The 23,619-nt window shown below is 27.7% G+C and overlaps 3 protein-coding genes across 3 annotated transcripts; all 3 read right to left on the reverse strand.

Annotated features, from left to right (window-relative positions):
• Positions 1-780: 780 nt before the first annotated feature.
• Positions 781-2,501, reverse strand: LOC145829642 (low molecular weight phosphotyrosine protein phosphatase-like). Its single transcript, XM_082937494.1, has 4 exons — positions 2,300-2,501; positions 1,884-2,193; positions 1,607-1,721; positions 781-1,178 (listed from the first exon to the last, which is right to left on the reverse strand). The coding sequence occupies exons 1-4, from the start codon at positions 2,364-2,366 to the stop codon at positions 1,083-1,085; spliced, it is 588 nt and encodes a 195-aa protein (XP_082793620.1). The 5' UTR covers positions 2,367-2,501; the 3' UTR covers positions 781-1,082.
• A 5,133-nt stretch (positions 2,502-7,634) lies between these two features.
• Positions 7,635-9,222, reverse strand: LOC145849752 (uncharacterized). Its single transcript, XM_082954799.1, has one exon. The coding sequence runs from the start codon at positions 9,210-9,212 to the stop codon at positions 8,076-8,078; it is 1,137 nt and encodes a 378-aa protein (XP_082810925.1). The 5' UTR covers positions 9,213-9,222; the 3' UTR covers positions 7,635-8,075.
• A 12,248-nt stretch (positions 9,223-21,470) lies between these two features.
• LOC145828690 (uncharacterized) lies at positions 21,471-22,724 on the reverse strand. Its single transcript, XM_082936446.1, has one exon. The coding sequence runs from the start codon at positions 22,722-22,724 to the stop codon at positions 21,471-21,473; it is 1,254 nt and encodes a 417-aa protein (XP_082792572.1).
• Between the last annotated feature and the right edge of the window lie 895 nt (positions 22,725-23,619).

Raw genomic sequence — 23,619 nt, forward strand, 5'->3', positions numbered from 1 at the left:
CACTGTACAGTCTAACCATGGTTTTCAACACAATAGTGTCTAAAAGGTTTATGGCATTACCTTTTGCAAATCACAATACTTACGGCTATATCAGTATAGTAAATCTTATGTGAGTTAATTAGTCTATTTTGTGAAGCTTTGAAGTAAAAATAAACCTTTAATGAAATTATAAAACATTGCTTGTTTAGCAAAGTCTTGTTGATTAAGAAAAAAAAGTATAACTTAATTTAAAATAAACTTTTTTAAAGTAAATAGGAGTTTAAATATTTTATTTTGCTTGCCTACAAACTTTATTTCAATAATTGCTTGTAAACGTTCAATTACAAAGACAAGAAGCATAAATATTTAATTTACTTTCAAACTTATCTCAGTGTTTACCTAGATCAGTAAACAGTTAATTGTTGTGGGCGGAGAATATTTTAAGTCTAGATCATAATTGTTTTTTTATTTCTATGTTACTTATAGTTTTATATACAACTAAGTTTAGATAACTTAACAAACTTTTGCTTTGTTTAATGAAACAACTGAAATGAACTGAATTTGAAGAGCCTTTAAGAGTAAAATCATAGTTCCGTTTTTAAATTTAGTTGTATATATCCATTTTTATTATACTTTGTTTGAAGTGTAACTTTAGATTTTTTAGAAATACAAAATTTTATTTTATTTTTTTACTATTTAACTTGATAGTTCAAATGACTCACTGTTTTATTTCTAGTTTACAAATAGCAGGTATGATAAAACATTTAATAGTTTGTTTAAACATACACGTTAACTTTATAACTTTTTATTTGTGCAAAATGACTGTACATAAACTTAAATGACAAGTATTAAACAAATGTAGTGAAATTAAGGAGAATGATAGTTTTTTTGTACTCAAACAGTGAAAAGTGTGGAAACATGTATAAACTAAAAAACAGCTAAGTAAATAACTAAATTAAACATATTAATCAAACATAATGTAACTACATTCTGCTGAAATTTTTTTACAAAGATATAAAATAAATAAACAAATCAAATACTTATCGTTGTAAAAATTATTGCATAAATATTTACAAAAAAAAAGGTTTTTAGACATATTATTTTTACATGGACGGGCTAAAAGAAAACTTCTTGTAAAGGTTTTCACTAAGTCTTAAACATCTTTCAAAAACTTCTTGATATGCTAGAGGATCTTTACTCTGTTGTTGAAATATTATTTTTATATATTATTATACTACAAATTTTTTATTTACCGTTATACTTATACTTTTTAGTTAATAAAAGTACATATAATAATTTAAACATGCAATATTAAAGACCGCTCCACTTATCTCAAAATTCTGACATTCTAAAACTTAGGTACTTTTTTTTCGAAGTAAACACGTTGAAATTGTCGATAAATGTTTAAAAAAATTCAATATTGAGTGACTATTTTAAAGTAAATAGAAATTTTTAAAACAACTTTAGATTTCAGTCAAATTTAAAAAAACTAAAACTTGTTTACTATATTTTCTAAATATACTAAATCAAAAAAATGTTGACACTAAACTAAACAAAACTATATACTTTTATTTTACACTCCGTTTCACTAATCAAATATGTAAAAAATCAATAAATGTTGACTAACTCTGTAGGGATCTGAAATAGCTTTTGGAAAGTTTGACAAATTTTCATACTCACCAAACATCTTTAACTTGTTAATACTACAACTTTTATCATCCTGTATTATTCCAGACAAAAACCTATGAATTTTTTATTTATTTTTGAAGCTTAAAAATAATACTTGTTTCAAAAATAGAAAATTAAAAATATATTTTTTTAAATTCAATTCTTCTTGTTTGATAAGACTAAAAAAATACTATTGATGTTTTTTTAACTACTTAACCAGTTATAAATATACTCACTTGTAGTTGTTGTCGTCCATAGCAATTATGACGTCATACTTGTTCCACAGCGACTTGTTGAACAACTTGGCGGTTTTTCCCGCCAAATACTTGTAAACACCAGCTTTCTTCATGACGGCGGCGCCCCTCGGATCCGGCGGCTGATCCAGTCTGTCCACGTGGGTGCCCGTGCTTGCCACCACCCACTTGGTGGCGCCACGTTGTGGGGCGTTAATTTGTTTTGAATTGTTTGTACTGATGTCCTGGCAAGCATTTTTGTCAATGATATGCTTCAAACAAGCTTCAGCTATTGGAGAGCGGCAAGTGTTGCCTATGTAAAATTAGTTTCTGAATTCAAAAAAAATTTAAAAAACAACTAAAACTAGCTTAAGAGAAATTAACAGGTTTTTTTTCTGTATTAAAAACAAAATTCTCACCATGGCAAACGAAGATGATTGAAGGCATTTTTTTTTTAAAGCTGTGTAAAATAAAGTTCAGTTTCATTTAACAGTGCTGCTTAAAATCAAAATTTTATTACAAAATTCTAGTATATGACAGTTCTTACTACTTATAATAAAACTTTGGTGAAATTGTAAACATAACTGTACAAGGAAATGACTTAATAATTTACTAAAACTATAGATAAACAAAACTTTTGTTTCTTAACTTTAAAATTTTTTATTTGTAATAAAAGAAACAGGAATAAATACTTTTCTAATGCACAAAACTCTTGTGAATTAAAAAAACTTATGCTCTTTTTTTTACCTAAACTATAACATAAAACTCCTAGTAAACTTAGACTCACAAAGAAATTGCATATTCTTTTTCTTATATTTGTCAGAAGAATAGTCGCCATAACTTAATTTTTGTTTAAAACGTGTCTTAAATGATGAGGATTATTAAATTAAAACCCATATTCGTGTATTTAGACGAATCTAGCAATTAAAGTATAGGGTTCAAAACCCAGTAGACTTAAGGGAAGCTTTATTTCAACGGTTCTTTCTTGAAATTAAGTTTACATTTGACGAAGAAATTGTGGTTCAATGGAAATTATACGGAGCGTCATTACAGCCCGAAGGGACAGTTAAGCACGGAGCAATATTTTATCGGTTATATAACTTTTTCTCAAAAATAAATATATACTTGGAAAATTGCTTTTGTAGGTCTAAAAAAAAAGGTTATAATGGTAAAATCACTAAAAAAAAAACTTCTAAAAGTTACTACACTTAAGTCAGTTTTCAAATTTATGTTAGAAATCGGTGATGTTAGTCTAGTTAATAAGGTTTAGTGGTAGAACATTTCGATTTTAAATATTCATTAAAAGAGATAACTAACAATGACTCAGAATTATTTAAATCAAAATAGTCGTGCACCCCATTTTAACACCGCGTCACTCTAGCACGGAAAGACATTTGTTGTATCTGAAAGTTCACTTTAGCACGGATGGAACTTTTAAATACACTTTAGCACGATCAATACTTTTCTGCTGATAGCCTAAAAGTGGGTACTCCTCAGGGAGTCATACTTAAAAGTTACTATTCTCAAAATTATTATTTGAGTACAATGTTTTCATATCTTATAAGCAACTGACATTTTTATAAGTGCAGATCTAGTGTTTATTGAATGATTACGCAAAAAGATATCTCAAACTATCGCTATGTAAACTAAACTAATTAAATGTTGAAAAAAAATAAATATTACTTTGAAATTTTTTTAGTAAGTGATTTAAAAAAAATTAGATGAAAAATCGTACCACAAAGTCTAACACGTAGTTAAATTTAAGCTTAAATTTATAAGAAATTTAAAGCTTGTTTACATTTAGTTTAAATTTTACAAAGTTCGTTTTTAACATACTACAAATGTTTATATAGTCATAAAAACGAACTATGCCAAATAAAATCGTGCAAAAGTGACACCGAGCGATGCTGACCCGTAGTTAAAGAGATAAGATACTTCATAAAGTAGTGGTAAACTTGAACTAAAATTATTTACATTATTAAGAACTCGATTAAATATTTAGTTAATAAATTATAAAAGGAGCACTGCAATAAAAATAATAAATTAGTTTAAAAAAATTACTTTAGTTCTTCATTTATGTTTTATAATAAAAAGTTTAAAATAATTTTCTAAAATTGATTAAGTATTTATTGTTACAACCATTAATCATACTCTTCAAAGAATAGTTAAGAGGTTTTTAAAATGTTTAACTATTAATAAAAAAACATTCACTTTTTTAAATGCAAAATCAATTGTTTGACTAGTATTCAAAATATTCAACGCCTTTACGTAATGGACAGGAGTCTAACATGCACGAAGACATTTTTGCACAATTAGAAAAAATATTTAATATTTTTACTACTACCTCCAAGCCTTATCCCTCGGTCGGTAGTATTTTAACTTGCTTTTTATTAATTTTTTATTTTCTTGTTTTTTTTTTTCAATATTAATTTTTATTAGGTTTTTCGCTCTATCGATGTTACCCCTAACCTTCGGTCGGTAACTGTTTTTTTAATAATTTATATATTATTTTTTTTATTACTTTCGTTCAAAAGTGTCACTTCGTGCATACTTGACCCGTTCCCTTAGTTATGAGCACAACTTGTTTAAAAATATATATTATTTAGACCTGGGTTGGAAAATAATTTGTCCTGCGGACTCAAAATTTCTGTCTCGAGAGGTCAACAATGCAAATTAAGTTTTAGTACCCATTAGTGCTTATACAATACACTTATAGTTTTTAAGATTTGTATTTTTAATTAAAAGTATATCTATTCGAATTACATGACTCGCGAATGTCAACTTTTTGTAAACCTAAACCGCAGACTAAAAATTTTTCCACTCTTAGATTAGTAGTAAGGTTTTTATTTGAAGTTTTTTTTTTGCTATTGTATAAAAAATTATTTAATAAAACTTTAACAACTAATAATACAAAGTAATTCCTTTTATCTAAATAAATTATATAAAAGTATAATAATTAAATATGTGTTTGTAATGTACTTCGGCTCCTTATAATGTTCAATGGCACTTTTAATAAAATATTTTTGACATAAAACCTTTTGCCGAACTGAAGTTTGCCGGCCTCTAGTTTAACTAGTCTTACACACCAACTTTTACTCACAGGGTAAACAAAGGTTATCTCTTAGGTGACAAATTTTGCTGCAACTGTTTTCGATAAGATTACATACTCATACAGTCTCCTTTCTATTTAACACTGACCCATTATTATTTTTCTGATAAAGCACAACAGTTAAAAAGAAACATTTGTATTTCCTCACACCTATAATTTCTTAGTCAATCAAGTTTTAATTGTAGAAAAAAACAAATCGAAAGTCAGTAAAGTAAAATTTTGAGCAGAATAAGTAATACTTCATTAAATCACATCGTGGGGATGAACATAAAACACATTGAATCATCAAGTTAAAAAAAATCAAAACTTATGTGCGGCTATAATAGTATAATTGCAAAAATAAACTGTTTTGAGAGGTAATGATAACTTTTTTTACTTGGTTTAATAAAACTTTAATTGGTTTGTAATTTTCTTCACAAAAAAAAAACTTAAAAAACAGATTTCAAGGCATTTAAAGAAATAAAACATTTTTGCAATTAAACTGTAAAAAAAAAAGTAACTCTTCACAACTGTAATACTAAAAGACTTTCAGTTAAAATATGATTGTGCTTAGATGAAACCAGTGCATTACGATTGAGTACAAAAACAAAGGTTAGGTTGTGGCGGTTACAATTGAACATACGAACGTGACATCAGTGCAGTAGGGAGTGCGTGATCCACAGCAACGCCTGCCTGACAAACAGCGAAATGTGAGGCTTGCTCCATCTGTACAAGTCCACTCCCATGCCGCTGGCGAACGCGCAAAAGAAAGTCGTTAAAACTGCAAATTGTGTTGAGTTCGTTAGAAGTCTGCATCGTACAAGTGCAGTAGCATTTAAACGAGTTTAATGTAATTAACAGCTTCATAAATTAAAAAAACTAAAGCTTAATGAAGTCGCACATTTAATGATAGGATGTTAAGAGTTTTGTACTATTGTTAAATTTAGGTCTGTACGAGTAAAGTAATAGAAAAAATAGTTTTTTTTTATCATTATGATTTTAATTTAAGTAATAGTTTAATCATTATTTGTTTTATATATTCTTCACATAGCATTAAGTAAACTAATACTATGAATTGTATTCAATGCAAATATTTACTAGTAGGCATGAATACTTAACACTCATGCCAAGTTAGTAAATCAAAACGATAAACTAGACAGCTTGTATAAAATTTTATCTTTTGAATTTAGGCAATGCTAACACGGGGGACTCTGAACTAGAAGTGTAGAACCCGTGCCAACTTTAAAAAAATTGCAGAATTTTTAATACCAAAACTTTCAGGAAGTTTTTTTCGATTATCTTAAGTTATCAAACCTAATAGTTCGGTCAGACCTTTGAAGCAACAAAACGATTCCTTGAATTATAAGTTTAATTTACAAATTAATTTTAGCCAGTCTGTGTTTATTTTTATGGCTAAATTTTTTTTTTAAACTTAGGTATCTATATAGTGGGAGTCGTAATTGTTTTTCCTATAACTAAGCTTTAATACTACAAAAAAGTATGCAAAAAATTTTTTGATAATTTTCTTCAGGTTTAAGAATTTCTTCCAGGTTTTTGAAACTTCAAGTAAGTTTTTACTAAAAATTAAATTAAAGGTAAAAAATTGTGTAAAAAAGGATAAAATATTGAAAAGTAACTGTAGTCCTACTTCAAATATTTTTTATAATAAATAAAATTATAAATAACACAATATTTTTTTGTATATTATATATTTTTGTTATCTTACCTAAATTTATGTAAAAATTGTTAGAATTAGTTTTTTCCGGTTATTTTTCAAAATTTCTCAACTTCCAGGTTTTTTGGCAATCCTGTAAAAAGTTTACAAATTCAAACCATCCTATTTCTGATCTTAAGACATAGCATAATGTCCGAAAGAAGTAATGTTAAGTGCTGATAAAGTATAGGAAGTACTAACCTGAGTTTTATTTAAAAAAAAGTTTAAATTAGCCTGTTTTATAAAATTCAAACTACCTTAAGAGAAAAGAATGATTTAAATAACTACCTGATACAAAATTAAAACCGATCAACAATGTTTAATTTTGAAAGTTCAAGTGAATGTCACATCTTATCTCGTTTTGTTAAGCAAAAAAATTATACAATGATTTTAGTAACTCGAAGTAGTTAAGAAAATAATTTTGAGTGTTTAGTTTTACCCAAAGGCGAAAATATTTAAAAATCAAACTAACACTTTTATTCACAGTACATGGCCTAATTAACTTTTATTTCAATTAAAAAGTTTTTATTTCATTTTACCTACCTAACAGAAACCAAAAATACTTACTTAATAACAACATAACTAACATTAAATTAACTTTTACATAAAAATATTAAATTTGTACTGAAGAATAAGTAAAAAAAATATATCACATACCTATTTACAGAATTATTATAGACAAATACTTCATACACATTATTTTTACTTTTACTGAATTTTAAAAGTTATAAAGAACAGCAATAGCCAACTCACCAGTACTAAAATTAATTTGTACCATAATGCTTATATGTTTTTAATCTGTAAGGTATATTTTTTCAATGACAGTATTAGTTTTTAAAAATTAACAAGCTTTCGTGAGTAAATGACAAATATGTGTATAAACATACTAATCTAAACAAGCATATCCTAATTTAAACGATTTTATCAATTCTAATACCTAAATAGTTCACAATAATACTAACAAAGTTAATTAAAGATTCTGTGTAAAAATACAAAAACTCTGTGGAATTAAAATTAAATTCAATATGTAATTTTCATTATGTAGTATATAAACTGTAGTTAAAATAACAAACGATCAGAGATAAACTTAGTAAAATAACTTCAGCAATTAAAAATAAAAGTTCTATTTACTTTTTAAAACAAAATGCTTAAGTTTAACAATTAAATATTCATTATTTAAAGAAAAATTAAAATTTGCCTACCCATTTATTTTTTGTTTTTAAATATTTAAGACTGTTTTACTATAATTCACTTAAAAATAAAATCAAAACATCTTATTCAAAAGTAGACCTACTTGTAAGTGGAAAAGTTAACAGTCTACATGCAGACAATAAAAACATTGAGTGAATATTAATCATTTAAAATCTATCAATCTAAAAATCCAATTTCGAAATTAAAGTTTGACAACAATGTAAGATTTCAATGACGTAGCAGCCTCACAACAAGATTTAATTGCCTCACTGATGGATTTGATTTTCAAAAAATCAGTTTCAGTTTGAAGTTGGCGAGAAAGATCACTGATTTTCATTTCCATAGAACTCAAACATGGCAGTAGGTCGACTTGGGTAGAACTTTGGGATCCATTGACTACAGGCAAAGGGAAGTTGAATTTAGTTTTAGTTAAATTCTCTTCAACACAATAATGTTTGTTCATTAATACCTTGGGGGTTTGTGGTTTGATTTGAGTAACAAACTTAATTTTTTTGTTACCATTGGTTTGAGTTCTCTGGTAAATAGTTTCATCAACTGTCGCTTTACTAATAATATTGTTAGCAAGACTTTTAAATCTAAGTAACGGATCTCCACTCATTTGTACTTTAGGAGGGTTACTATTATCTAAACTATCCCCATTTACATTTGAAGCTTTGTCATTTGGAAGTGTATTTTCCTTAACTTTTGACAGTGAAACATTTTTGTTTGTTACAACAGTTTTTACATTAGCTTCCTTTTGAACTGTGTTTTTATTTAAAACGTCACAATAAACACACCAATTACGTTTTGACCTATCTTTCATAAATATTGTTTGGCAAACTGGGCAAGTTTCATTTGTCATTTGATACCCTTTTAACAGCAACTTACCTAGCTCTTGACTAATTTTGTCTCTCATTTCTTTGCTAGTTGCTTTAGTGACTTTTGGTTCTTGTTTAATTACTTCTTCGTTTTTAGACTCACATTCATCCTCAAAGTTTGATTGAAGTTTGTTGGAATCAGGTTGTTTTAAAGTAAGATTGCTTTCTTTGACTTCATAGTTTGCTACTCTATCTTCTTGCAATGACTCTTGACTTCTACTACATCCATTTTCAGATATAATGTTTTGTACTACACTTTTAGATGTGTTTTTTGAAGGTGCTTTTAGAAAACTACAATATACACACCAATTTTTTTTCTGTCTGTCCTGCATTAAAATAGTATTACAAATGTTGCAAACATCACATGTCATACAATAACCTTTCAGCAAAAGCTTCCCGATTTCATCACTAATTCTTTGCTTAAAAGATTTAGGTATTGGTGGTAACTCAGATTTTACCATTGTTTATTAAACAGTCTAAAAAAATTACTAGTTTATTTTTCTTACTAGGAATAAAATACTTATAAAAGTATTAATAATAAAACTATTTAAATATGAACTAAATTCATTAAAGAAATAATGCAAACTTTGATATTTGATTGACACTAAAGCTAAAACTATTTTAATTAAACTGATTATAATTTTGCTTTAATTTTTTTTTATAGTACTTATTCATACTTATTTGTTCGATGAAACAATAAATTAATAAAAAAAACTTAGTCAGAAATAGTTTTTTTAACAAATTTTGTAGCATTCAATTTTATAACAAATACTTTAAAGAATTAATTAAAAGCTTATGCTTGTAACTAACCAGATAAAAAAGCTTGAGTTTTAAGGGCGTAGGGGGGAGGGGTAAAACACTTTTTTCACAATTTGATCTTATTTTATATAGTTTTTACTAAGCTACAAGATGCTTTTTACAGATTTAAAAAATTAAAAATTTGAGATATAGCCTGTCAAAGTTGGAGGCAACAATAGGTTCCTTGTGGAAGGGGCAAACTAAAACGGCGAAAACAGACTATTTAACTAAAAATCTATCTTCTCCTATGTTTTTTTAGACAACTACTTCAAAATTGTAGGATATGTTCCTTGATATATTTAGAAAATTCTATTGGAAAATTTTTTTTTAAAGTTTAAAAATAAAAATATTATATAAATAATATACCAAACATTCAAATATATTGAATAAGGTTATATTTAAGTAAATTAATATGTCTGAATTGGAAATAAAAAGTATCATTGAAAACTGCAAAGTTAGTAAAGCAACAAAGGAAAGTTTGCTACAACTAGGAAGAAAAAATGATGCAAAATTTCAGTCAACGGAAAAAGAAATCCATAACTTGAAAAGTCAGTATGAAACTAAAATCAAGGAACTTGAAATCAGTATCCAGAATACACAAAAACTCATGAGGAGGTCTACAAGAAACAAACTACAGAAAAGTCTCTTGATCACAAAATCAGTTCACTAAATGAAAGTTTTATGAAATTTAAAACAGAGTTCTGCAAAAAGTTTGATAATTTTGAAAATAAACTTTCAATGTATGCAGAAGCATCAACAAACTCCTTTCAAAAACAACCAGACTTTATTAATAACATTGACAATAAATTATCACTAGAGTAAGACATCAAATAAATGCTGAAACTGAAAGGAAATTAAAAGAAAAAAATCTTTAAATGTCATAGTATTTAATATTCCCGAAAACATTAGCAATAAATCAGTTTATACGGTAGAAAATGCAAAAAATGACCTGAATAAAATACAAAGTTCTCTAGGTTCCAACAAGATAGCTGAAACTGAATTAAATACATTATACCGTATCGGTAAATACAACTACAATAAAACGAGACCAATAATTTTGAAGCTACTGACACAATCTAGCAGAAAACGACTATTGAGTCTAAGAAACCTTAAAATACAGCATCTGGGAAAACAAATTAGTATCTACATTAATATTGATCGAACAAAATCAGAGATGGAACATTTTAGAAAATTGAGATTTGAACTAAAACAAAACAAGCAGAAGCTTTAAGTAAAAATTTGAACATAAGATACGTTATAAAACAAAATAGTTGAAAGTACTCAACTGCCCTTTCGGTTTAACGCCCAGGATCTCTGGGCCTAATAAGTCAAGCTTCAACACTGACATGCACCTTAAATCATCTAGTTTAATCTTTAATTGTTCTAATACTAAGGCCTCAGGCACTGTTTTTTCTAATAGTTTAACCTCTAGTAGAGATTTATTTTTAAATGTTTCATATACTAATATAAGATCTATTTTAAACAAGATAAGCTTCATTGAATGTTATATGTGTACACAAAATTTAGATTTATTTTTTTTAACTGAAACATGGTTAAATTCAAATGTTATTGATTCAAATTTTGTCCTCTAGGGTATAATATAATCCGTAATGAGAGAATAGGCAGGGGAGGAGGCGTTGCTGTTATATTTAAAAACTTTTTAAAATTAATTGAAGTAAAAACTAATTTTGTTTCATCTGGTGGTTTTGAATTTTTATGTTTTGATTTGATTCTTAAAGGACTCAAATTGAGATTTTTATGTGTCTACATCCCTCCAAGTTCCTCTAAATCTCTAGCTGTTGTTTCAAACATGATCGACTTAATCAGAAACCTTATTCCAAAAAAGTCTCCTTTTTACATTTTAGGTGACTTTAATTTGCCAAATATAAACTGGAATATCCCAAGCACAACCTACAATGACTGTCACAAATGTTTTATTAAATTTTGTTCAGATAATCTCCTTACACAACTTATTGACTCACCTACCCATAAGAACGGTAATATCCTCGATTTACTGCTTTGTAATTATATGGCATTAGATAGAGTTAAGTTACATTTGGTTGATTCACCTTTAACATATATAAATGATCATAATGTTATTTTGTTTGGGATAAGTGTTCACAAAAGTAAAAAACCATCTCCTAAATCACTCTATTCAGATTTTGTAGAGCAAATTTTGAGAATATTAATAAATTTTTAATAGAAATAAATTGGAAAGTTCTTTTTAACAACTCAATAAATCTACAAATGTTTTATGATAAATTTATCAAAACAATAAACTTTTCAATCAAACAATTTGTGCCTTTGATTAAACAAGACAGAAAAATGAAAACATATCCTTCTGATATAAAAAAGCTGTTAAGAGAAAAACTAAAACTCTACAAACAATGTAAGTTAGATAAGCAGATGATACAAAAATACAAAACTGTATCAAAAAAATATGAAAAAGCAGTGAAAGTGTTCAACATAGAACATGAAAAACGTTTTTGCCAAAACACAAACTCAAAAAAATTCTACAGCTATGTAAAATCAAAGCTCAAGTTAACACCTTCTTTACCTGTATTAATTAATGAAAATAATTTTCCAATAATATCAGAACTTGATAAAGCCTCTTTTTTTAACAGGTCCTTTCAAAAGGTATTTATTAAAGATTGTGATGACAAAAATTTTAAACTTGTTAGTAAAAGGTGTTTGGAAATGAAAAACTTCTACATAAGCAATGATGAAACAATTAAGTCTGTTAATCATTTAAAAGATAAAATAATCAGAACGCCTGAAAACATTCCTTCATATTTTATTAAACGTACTATTTATTCCCTAATTCTTCCAATTTCACTATTTTTTAATTGTTCACTAGCTACATCCTCTGTACCAAACCAGTGGAAAGTCTCATATGTCATACCAGTGCACAAAAAAGGTAGTAAGTACAACCCTTTAAACTACAGACCCATTTCTTTGACAAGCAGTTTTTGTAGAATTTTCGAACATATAATTTCTCTAAAAATACTTGATCACCTTTTTTAAAATAAGCTAATTTCACATAAACAGTTTGGTTTTCTACCTAATCGATCATCTAGTTATCAACTGTTGAATTGCTTACACTCATGGTTGGTTTCATTTCTAAGCAATAAGTCAACTAAAGTTATTTACACAGACATTCAAAAGGCTTTTGACTCTGTATCCCATTTTAAACTAATAAAGACTTTAACTCAATACAAAATTCATAAAAGTTTAGTTAGCTGGTTCAAAGAGTTTCTTGAAAACAGAACCCAAAAAGTATTTATTGGTAACACTTTTTCAGAGTCTTTACCTGTTTTCAGTGGAGTGCCTCAAGGAGGGGTTATTGACCCACTTTTATTTATAATTTATATCAATGATATAGCTTTACTAGTAGATATTAATAGCAACATAAATCTCTTTGCAGACGATACAAAAATTTTTAGCCATTCTAACACAGTTCTACAAAAATTTTTGGATAAAATTTATCATTGGCTAAAAGAAAGAAAACTAGTTTTAAATCCTAGTAAATGTCAGGTTCTAAACATTCAAAAAAATACATCTAGTATCACTTCTGAATTTAGAATAAACAACATAAGGTTACCTTCAACTAAAGTGTTTAAAGATCTGGGAATTTTTATTGCTGAAAACCTAAAATGGAACCACCATATCAATTACGTTTATCAAATTGCATCAACTATTTCTTTTCAAGTTTTAAAGAGTTTTAAATCTACAGATATAAACATTCTAAAAAAAATTTATCTCGTTTACATTCGTCCTAAGTTTGAATACAACACACCAATTTGGTCTCCATACCTGAAGAAAGATATTAACCATCTTGAATCCATTCAAAGAAAATATACAAGAATAGTCTTCAACCGTTGCAACATCTCATACACATCTTATTTTGATAGACTCTCAAAACTTGGTATTAAGTCTTTAGAGTATAGAAGGATTGAGTTTGACTTAATTACTTTTTTCAAACTGATTAACAGTGAAACTACAATTAATTTACAGTCTATTTTTGAACCTCATAAATGTACCTATTTACTGAGAGGTAACAACAGAAAATTTACATGCAGACATAATTTTAATAATAATGTTTGGCATAATTCTTTTTTTTATCGTTCAGTTGAATTATGGAACAAGCTTCCAAACGAATTAGTTTCTTGTAAAAAAGTTGAGCATTTTTGGTTAAGGTTAAAAAAGTTTGATTTAAATAAATATTTTGTCAGCAAAATTCATAAGTAATTTTTATCTATTTTTTTTTGTTGTTACTTCTTCATTAACCAGTGGTTGTATTTGTCTAATTTGGTTTAACCTATAGCTTTATTTTATTAGCGGCACCTTTCCTCTGTGTATAACAAAACCTGTTCCTTAATACATAGTTTATTGGCCTGTTTAAGTGCTTGGGGCCTTGGGTTCTTAAGTTTTGTTTATAGTCAGTGTTCTCAACATTTATCAGCTACTACAAAAGTCCAACAAACGCTGAGTTATCTGAGTATTAAAGATTTGAAAGTAAATATGAAGCAGGCTCTCCTAACAAAAGTGAAAAACATTGTTCAGATAAAAGCGGTTCTAGTTATACAAATAAAAGTAAAACAAGTTGTATGGATAAAAGTTAAACCAGTTACTCAAATGAAGGCTGAACCAGTTGTTCAAATAATGTGAAGCCAGTTGTTCGAATGAAATTGAAACCAGTTTTGGAGTGAAACCATTTGTTGGGGTGAAGTTGAAGTAGGATATTGTTGTTCTCTTTTCGGAAGCACAGGAGTTATAAACTTTGTGTTATAATTTTTGTGTTTTTATGTTTATTTTTAAACTTTAATTAGTTAAACTTAGTTTTTTTTTTCATTTTTAATGTACAATTTTGGTTTATTTTTGTCTTTTTGTTGTATGTCTTTCTGTATAAGTGGCCTAGGTTTTGATGCCTGGGTCCTTTGTATGACAATAAACTTACAATAATAAAAAACAATTTTGTATGTTTTTTTTTTGTTTTAAAATTTTGTTCTGACAGAGTTATTTAAATATTAAAAGGAACATTTCCTAAAAATTTGAGGTCATTATCTCAAAAAACGTAGTAGGAGGTAGATTTCTATTTATTTGCCGTTTTAGTTTGCCCCTCCCATAAGGAACCTATTGTTGCCTTTGACTTTGACTATCTATATCTCAAAAACTATTTTGAGTTCTTAAAATATGTAAAAAGCATCTTGTAGCTTAGTAAAAACTATATAAAATAAGATCAAACTGTGAAAAAAGTGTTTATCCCCCCTATGCCCTTGAAACATTGTTTTTTTTGGTTTAAATTTTAAAAAATACTTTAACCTGCATAAACTGCATTTTTTTGTAATTAGGTACTGTGTAGATAATACACATACTTGCAGTGGGAACAGGTCAAATATGCATAAAGGGAAACTTTTGCACAAAGGATCACTTTTGCACGAGAGTAAAATCTTTAAAAAATTATTCAAAAACGGTAAATCAATAAATTAACATAAATGAAAAAAAATAGTTACTGACCAATGGTAAGGGTAAAAGATATAGTAAAATTCAAAAAATTTCTAAAAAACAAAAAAAATTCTTCCCGTGCAAAAGTGATGCCTTGTTCAAAGTTGGCGCTGTGCAAAAATGTCCCTTTGTGAATATTTGACATCTACCCACTTGCAGTATAGATAGTTTATAATGAGGTAACAGGGATGTCACTCTTCGAGTCAAAAAAAGTTCTGAGTGACCGAAATCTGTCCTGAGTCATCATAAGTTTTTCAAATCAATAAAAAAATATTTATTTAAACTTTCAAAATTAATATTAGTCAAGTTCTTTAACAAAATTGTCTATGAAATAACAAAATATTGCAACTAAATCTCATTCTAAGTCTATAAAAATAATTTAAAACAATCCTGAGTTTTTTTTTGAAAAACAATACTTCTTGAGTCAGCCTAAGTTTTAATGAAAAATAAAAAATATCCTGAATTATTTCAAGCTGCCCTGAGGTGGCAACCCTGAGGTAAATAAAAATTAACCTTTATTTTCAGTTGTATCATTTGCTTCAAATTTTATATGTAGACCTATAATTTCTAAAAACTATGGTATAACTGAGGGTTAATAAAAATAAATACTATCCTGAATATTTAATAATAAGCTAGCAGTTGCTTCAATTAATTAAGATTATAGTCATGTTTTTAACTTGGTCAAATTATTTAACATAGTAGATCTGAGAAAATATACTATTAGTTTACAGTTGACTTCCTACACAGTGGCCACTGGTTTTTGGCAAATTTTCTTCAGATTTTCAAAATTTCTTCTAAATATTTCAGAACTTCTTCCAGGTTTTTGAAAGTTACTATTATTTTTGACCATTGTACATACAGGGTGGTCAATGGTTTTTTTTTAATATCTTTCAAGTTTTCTGATTTTCTTCAAGGTTTCAAAAATTTCAAGTTTCCTATTTTTCTTTAATAAAAATTCTTAAAAAATATTGAAAACATACTGTAATGCTACTTTATATGTGTTTCATAATAAATAAAATTCTACACAACCTATATAAATTTCTTGTGTATTTTCCACTTGATCATAAATTTGTAACTTAATATGTAAAATTTTTGAAAATCCTAGGCTTTCAAAAATTTTCTCTCAATTTTCCATAACTTTTTCAAAAAGTATCTAAATTCATGTTTTGCAAGTTGTTTTTATCAAATTTGTTAAGGATTTTTGAACATATTTAAGGATTTTGATGCTGAAGTTTTTCAAGTTTTAGTTTAACTTTTAAGAGTGCATTTAATTTTCTTAATAAATATTATCAGGGGTTTAAATAAATACTTTGAAAAAAGTCTGGTGCTGAAAAAAAATAATGTGTTACTTTTAAGGTAACTACAAAAAACTGTAATAATTAATCACTATAAAGTATTATTAGCTATTGTATAAATAAGTATAATATAATAGCAGGCAATTAAAAATGTCCAATTGGTTTGTGTCTTTAAGCCAGATTTTCTCAAAGTGTGCACAACACTGTGGAAAAAAATTAAGTGAGCACAGAAATTGTTATGAGTAATGAAAATATACATTTCAAACACATATTTTATCTCTTTTTTTTTTCACTTTATGAGAGTTACAAATCTTTGAGCAAAAAAAAACATCCGGAGTAGCCAAACACCAACCTAAGTGTGCTTGAATTTATGAGATAAAAATAGCTAACAACTGTAAAAATTACAGTCAATCAAGCTTAAACATCTCTTAAAGTAATAAAATAAAAAGATTAGGAGATTGAATAAAATATAATTTTACAGAAACAATAAAAGATTTAAAGCCAAAAAACTATCCTGCTACTTAAGAAAAAAACAACTAGCCTAAGTTATTACTGTCTTAATTTTGTGGCAACATTGTGTAACATATGGATGTAGGTACCCTTTTAAAAACCTATTTCCTTGTTTTTATTTAATCTTCATCTTACATAAAAAATAACCTAAACTTTATAATTATACAAACAGCATTTCGAAAAACTTCATACATTATATTAATTTTGACAAAACTACCAATTTTTTTTAATCTAGGATAAGGAAACTTTTGATGCAGTTTAAAATTTTGAATTCATTTTATTAAAACTGTAATTTATTTTTCAGACCAGTTTAAATTTATTGTTTTTTTTAACGCTTTTGTTGAAATACTTTTAGAATACACTTTTTTATTTGATAGAATATTAAAACTTATGTGATTCTTTACATGCTTTTTATTTATTTTTTATTAACTTTAAAATATATGACCATAGGGGAATGAGAATTTTTTTTTAGCTTTATTTTTTTAAGTAATAAAGAGCTACCAGTTGCTTTTTATAATATTGTTGAAGCAGATAAAAAGTTGAAAACAAGCAGTTAAAAGTTGGAGAGATTTAAAGTTTCTTATAAAGTGCAAACAAAGAAAAATTACTACTTAATCAAAAATTATTTTTTCCTAGTTTTTGAACAAACATTTTCAAACTTTCTCAGTCTAATGATCATAAAATTATTAACAATTTTTGTAAATCTATTTTTAAATTTGCAACTTATTCAAAAATTAACAAAAATTTTTTTTTAGTTTTTGGTCATAAACTTATATTTAATATCTAGTTCCTATTTTTGATTCAACACATTGCAAGGAAAACTTCTTTAAAAATTTTAAATGAAAATGCTTTAAATGCCTATATTAAAAGAAAAGTTAATGCATTGTCTACAAGGTACCTTATAGTATTTAAAAAGTTTCAACTGAGCTCTAATGCTTTAATTTGGAAAAAAATGTTGTAGCCCCATAAGGCCTTAATATCTTATAAACAGAACAACACTACTTTTTCTTTTAATTCTATTACTTAAACACTTGAAATAAATATCTCAATCTTCTATACCTTTTGCACCAAAGGTCAATTTTGCACAAGTTACATTTTTGCACTAGAGTAAAACATACAGAAAAAAAAATTAAATTAAAAAAAAATTATTGAAAAATAGCTACCGACCAACGGTAAGGGGTAACAGTGTTTTTAAAAAAAATTTAAAAATAAAATAATTTAACAAGAAAAAAAATATAAATAACTTACCAACAGAGGGTAAGGGTAATAGTGATAGTAAAAAAAAATGAAAAAAAAAGTTTAAATAAAAAAACCAAAAGATTAAAAATAACTTACCGATCAGAGTAAGGGGTAACAGTGATAGTAAAAGAAAATTAAAATATCAAAAAAAAAACGTGCAACAATGTCTACATGCAAAATTGTCTACTTGTGCAAAAAAGTCTTTGTGCAAAAATGACCCTTTGTGCAGCTGTATTGTCATGTAATTTTATTCCTCTTGCAAAAGTGTCTTTGTGCAAAAGTATTAATATTATAAGGCAAGCGTACTTGTGCAATTGTGTACGCTTGCCCAAATTTGACAGCTGCCTTTAAACATTATTGTTAAAATTTTTTGGTCAAACTTTGCAATAACTTGCTGATACACAGTTCTATCAGGTAATTTTCAAAGTTGTTAGTAATTTGTGTTTTTTATTACAATTTCTTTTGTAATATATATTTATTTGTTGCCTTAGGATTTTCTCTATTTTGCTTATGTAAAGAAAAAAATAGATTTGTAATATATTTAAGTTTTTAAGGAAAAAAAATCACAGTACATATGTTTTTACAAAAATGACTACATCAAAAAAAAAGAACAAAATTAAACAGTACTCTTTTCTATTAAACTAACACATGTTGAAGAGAGTTAACTTCTTAACACACTTCAACAACAAAGCTCTGTAAAAAAATACAGTAAGGAAAGAATATAATCTTAAGCATGTGTATATTAGGGGGGTAGCTGTCTAACTTGCAGGGGGGGGGGACAAAATTGCACAAACACTAATAATCACAAGGGCACAAAAATGCACAAATATACTTTTGCACGAAAGGTCACTTTTGCACAGGTTAAATTTTTGTATTTCATTTTTCTTTATCAATTTTTACTTTTTTTTACTATCACTGTTGCCCCTAACCCTTCTGCTCAGTCATTAAGTTTTTTTTTTGTTTTTTTTTTTATTTTACTATCACTGTTACCCCTAACCCTTACCCTCAGTCGGTAGCTTTTTTATTTATTTATTTTACTTTATTATTATTATTTTTTACTACCACTGTTACCCCTAACCCTTACCCTCAGAAACTTTTTTTTTAATTCTTTTTTAGTTTTTATATTTCTATTTCTTTTTATTTTTTATTTGACTGTATTTTTTTACTCTTGTGCAAAAATGTAACTTGTGCAAAATTGACATTAGTGCAAAATCGTCTTTGTACAATTTTGTTCCCTAGTGCAAATTTGGTTTTGTGCAATTTAGTAACCTTGTGCAATTTAGTAACCTTGTGCAATTTTGTCTTTGTGCAATTTAGACCTGTTCCCATATTAGGCTGCTTATTTTTACAGGTACTTTTGATTTTCAAGCTGGAAAAATTTTTATGTTTAGGAAATATCTTAAAAACACTCTGTACAAAATTTTAGATAATTTGAAGAAACTTTCACCTTGGCACTAACCAATTTCATAAAAACCACCCCAATGAAAAATGTATGGGATCCAAAAATTGCAACCTTGAAGTTATAAGCTCTTTTTTTTTACATGTGGCTGTAACATTTTTTTTACACTGTGAACAATTTAAAATAAATTTAAAAAAAGTTGGAGTTTCTTGTTTTTAGAAGAAAAAAAACTGGAAATTCAAAAAATTTTACAAAAGGTGATAAAAACTACAAAAAATCCACTATAAAACTTTCTTTCAATCGTTTCAAATTGTACACAGTGTGTTTGTGTGACAACTAGCCACATGTAAAAAAATTTAAGCTTAAAACTCCAAGGTAGCAATTTTCAGATCCAATACATTTTGTATTGGGGTGGTTTTAAGAAAATCGGTTGGTGCCAAGGTGAAAGTTTCTTCAAATCATCTAAAATTTTGTACAGAGCGTTTTTATAATATTTCTAAAAAATAAAAAAATTTCTAGCTTGAAAATCAAAAGTACCTGAAAAAATAAGCACCCTAGTGTATTTGAGATTATTAAAAATAAGAATAATTACTATAGATTATTGTCGATTAATAGTCAATAATAGATACAATATATAATGTTTAATCCGACTGTTTTAAACTATATAATATTTTTAATTATCAAATATTTTTTCTAACACGTAACAACGGTTTAGTCTTATGAATTAGTATTTCTTCAACTTTCATTTAAGTGGCTTATAGTTTGATTTGTTATTTAATTTTGTATTTTACTTTACATTACCTTTAATTAGATTTAATAATGACAGATATTAATAACAGTCCACTTTAATATTACATATTTTATCGACCATTAAACTACAATAATCTATAGTAAATATTCTTATTTTTAATAAACACATACATACACCTACTCATTTCAGAGATGCCACTCATTTTTCAAATATTTTTTCAGGTTTTTAAAAGTACCCATTTTTGGTTTTATTTTTAGTTTAAGGTAAGAAACTGAGCTAAATAGCATAAAAACATAGAAAAGATACCGTTAAGCTAATTTAGATGTCTTTTTTAATTAACAATTTTAATGACAATTTTTTTTATTATATAATTGATTTTTTGAGTCAAATTTAAATTTTACTACTGAACATGTGAAAATTGTTAAAACCCCAGGTTTTTCCAGATATTTTTTGCCTAAATTGTCAAATTTCAAGTTTTTTCCAATTTTTTCAAATAAAGTGCCAACCGTGTCATTTATACATATTAAGATTGTTATAATTAATCAAAACATTTCCTATAAAATTTTAGTGTTTAAAAATGCAAGAATAACATAGGCTATTTCAGATAATAGAAAAAATTATCAATGCTATTATTAATAGTTTCAAATGTTTATTAAGTAATATTTACCACACCTTTTATATTAAAATGAAGGATAGCTATAAAACCTTGAAAACTTACTTGTTTGAAATATTTAAAATTTTATAATATAATTTTTTGGTATACTAAAAATAACCAACACTACTAATTTTTAAATCAACCTTTTGTTGTACTTAATGTTGTACTGAAACATGAGTTCTTATCCAATGTTGGCCGTAAATGAATGTGATAACTATTTTTATTACATTAACCTAAACAACTCAATGATTTTAGTCTTAACAAAATAAGAATTTATTAACAAGAAATTTTACCAAAATATTTTACACTCAAAAAACAATTCAAGAAAAACAAGAAAGTTCATTTCCAAAAATGTAAAGTTAATGTGAAGAATTTTAATCCAAATTTAACCACAAAACACATGCTTAAAATTCCTTAAATATTATTTTCTTTGCAAAACATTTTATAAATGAACAAGACCTAATATCCTAAAAAGTTTATTGACTAGAGAGAATTTAAAAATTACAATACTGAAATATCAAGATGACCAAAATATCAGATGATAACTTTTTCTGAGCCAAAGTTCACTTATTTCTTGCCTGGGTTGACTTCTGCCTTTTTCACATTGATGTCATGACCGTCCAGGTGGTGCGGCCCGTCCTGCAAGCACCTCTTAACAGCGTCCATATGGGCAAAAGTGACAAAGCCAAAGCTCTTAGACACCCCAGTATGCTTATCGCACATGACAACCTGGTCTATGACTTCCCCGTACTTGGAGAAATAGTCAATCAGGCTGTTGTCATCAGTAGACTTTGACAAACCGCCACAGAAGAGTTTTGTTTCCTGCATTGAAGCAAACTTGGCTGGTGGTCCCTGCTTCCTCTGTCTCTGCTGCTCTCCTACTTGCTGGGGCCTGCCCATTGGGTTAAACCTGTTCCTGTTCCTCATAGATCCTCCTCTCATCATAGGGGAATTTCTGCTCCCTTGCATTTGGGAGTAACCATCAAAATTTCTTATTGGAGGTGGCATTGGAGGCCCCCTCCTAAAACAATCCATCCTTGATGAATCTTTCTTGACCAGAACATACTCATATCCCTCAGGCGCTTCACTTGGACCCCTAAAGCTCCTTGGACTGTCGCCTTCCCCATAGTGTCTTGGCTCATCATAGCCCCTCTTGTCATAACCGCTCCTGTCATGGTAACTCTGCCTGCTGCGGTAGTTGTCCTGCTGCCTGTGTTGAGCCACAGGTTTGATGTCCTGCTTCCTGCCGCACCGACCATAGTTATTGTTTCTATCCTTCCTCTCAACAAACTCTGTCACCTTGATTAACTTCTCCCCCATCTTGTGCTGCTTCTTGTCCAAAGCCTTCAAAACTGAAGTCCTCTCCTTGAACTCAATGAAGCAAAAGTGCTTGGGTCTATTTAAAGCAGTATCCATGGGGATTCTGACATTTTCAACATCACCAAACTGTTCAAAGTACAGCTTTATCTGTCCCTCATCCATCCTGGAGCCAAAGGGAAAGACTGCGTGGATCTGGCAGTTTCCTCTCTCATCTTTTTCCTTGCTGGGGTAGGGCATGGCTGCATGTTTTACATTAACATCAGCGCCATCCACGTTGTGAGGGCAGTCTGCAAGGCACTTCTCCATTGAGCTTACCTTGGCGTAGACTACAAACCCAAACCTTTTTGGCTGGCCTGTCAGCCTGTCAAACATGACTATGCTGTCAGAGATGTCCCCATACTGCTCAAAGTATTTCACTAACGATATGTCATCTGTAGTGGTGGCTAGGCCGCCCACAAAAATTTTGCGCGATTGGATATCTCTATCATATACAAGAGTCATTTTTAGCTGCTTTGTATTTTACCTGAACTTAAAAACCTGAAAAAATTCATGAGAGTTTTGAGAATTTTACAAAGAAAAGAAAGAATGTTAACAAAAGTTTCAAAAAAAGTATTTTTCAGTATAACCAAACTTTAATTTCAATAATTTTACTTGAATTTATAATTCACTAACATTTCTTTATGAGGTTTAACAAGGTATAAAAAAAATTATTAAAAATTTCAAAAGTTTATTTCCCGGTTTTATAACATTAAATCCAAATTATAACTTTCAATAACTTGACTTGACTTTATAAGTCACTAATTTCAATAAGAATGTATTTTGTTCCCTACTTTTAATCTTAGCTCATTTTTAAATACATTTAACTCAAAAATAGTTTTATTTATATAAATTTTACCTGCATACATGTATTTATAATTTTCTTATATATGTACAACTAACTGATATTTTTAACATTAAGAAATTGCATCAACTGAAATGACTATTTAGTGACTTAATAACAGATTTCAAAGATAGTGCTTAATTATATTAGTTTTTCAAGTAAGCTGGTTTTTTAATATAAAAATTCTAAAATATTATACTTTTTATTCAATTTGATGTACCAAACACATGACTATCTAGTTGTGAAAAAGACACTTATTTTATACTTAAAGCTTCAGTTTTGGCAAATATGCAGCACAAAACAGGGTTGCAACTATAAGTTAAAGAACAGCTTTAAATTTACATCAAACTAGTTTAAATTGTTTTGAGCTTATGAGAAAATACAATTAATCAAGCTTAAACACCTAAATCAAGCCACTGTGAAGCATCTTGAATTGATGAGAAAATAATTAAATTTTGAAATTTGAAGTAACTTTTTAGGTATACGCCATCAAAGTTGGAGAGTCTGATCTGTAAT

This window comes from Thalia democratica, chromosome 2 (assembly GCF_965202585.1).
Source record: "Thalia democratica chromosome 2, ktThaDemo2.hap1.1, whole genome shotgun sequence".
NCBI lineage: Eukaryota > Metazoa > Chordata > Thaliacea > Salpida > Salpidae > Thalia > Thalia democratica.

Bases quoted from the DNA above. Each gene is read 5' to 3' on its own strand.
- LOC145829642 (XM_082937494.1), bottom strand. From the start codon at position 2,366: ATGAAACTGAACTTTATTTTACACAGCTTTAAAAAAAAAATGCCTTCA. The intron at 2,194-2,299 runs GTGAGAATTTTG...AATTTTACATAG, and splicing joins AATCATCTTCGTTTGCCATG to GCAACACTTGCCGCTCTCCA. The intron at 1,179-1,606 runs GTTAGTCAACAT...TTTCAACAACAG, and splicing joins CTATTTCAGATCCCTACAGA to AGTAAAGATCCTCTAGCATA.
- LOC145849752 (XM_082954799.1), bottom strand. From the start codon at position 9,212: ATGGTAAAATCTGAGTTACCACCAATACCTAAATCTTTTAAGCAAAGA.
- LOC145828690 (XM_082936446.1), bottom strand. From the start codon at position 22,724: ATGACTCTTGTATATGATAGAGATATCCAATCGCGCAAAATTTTTGTG.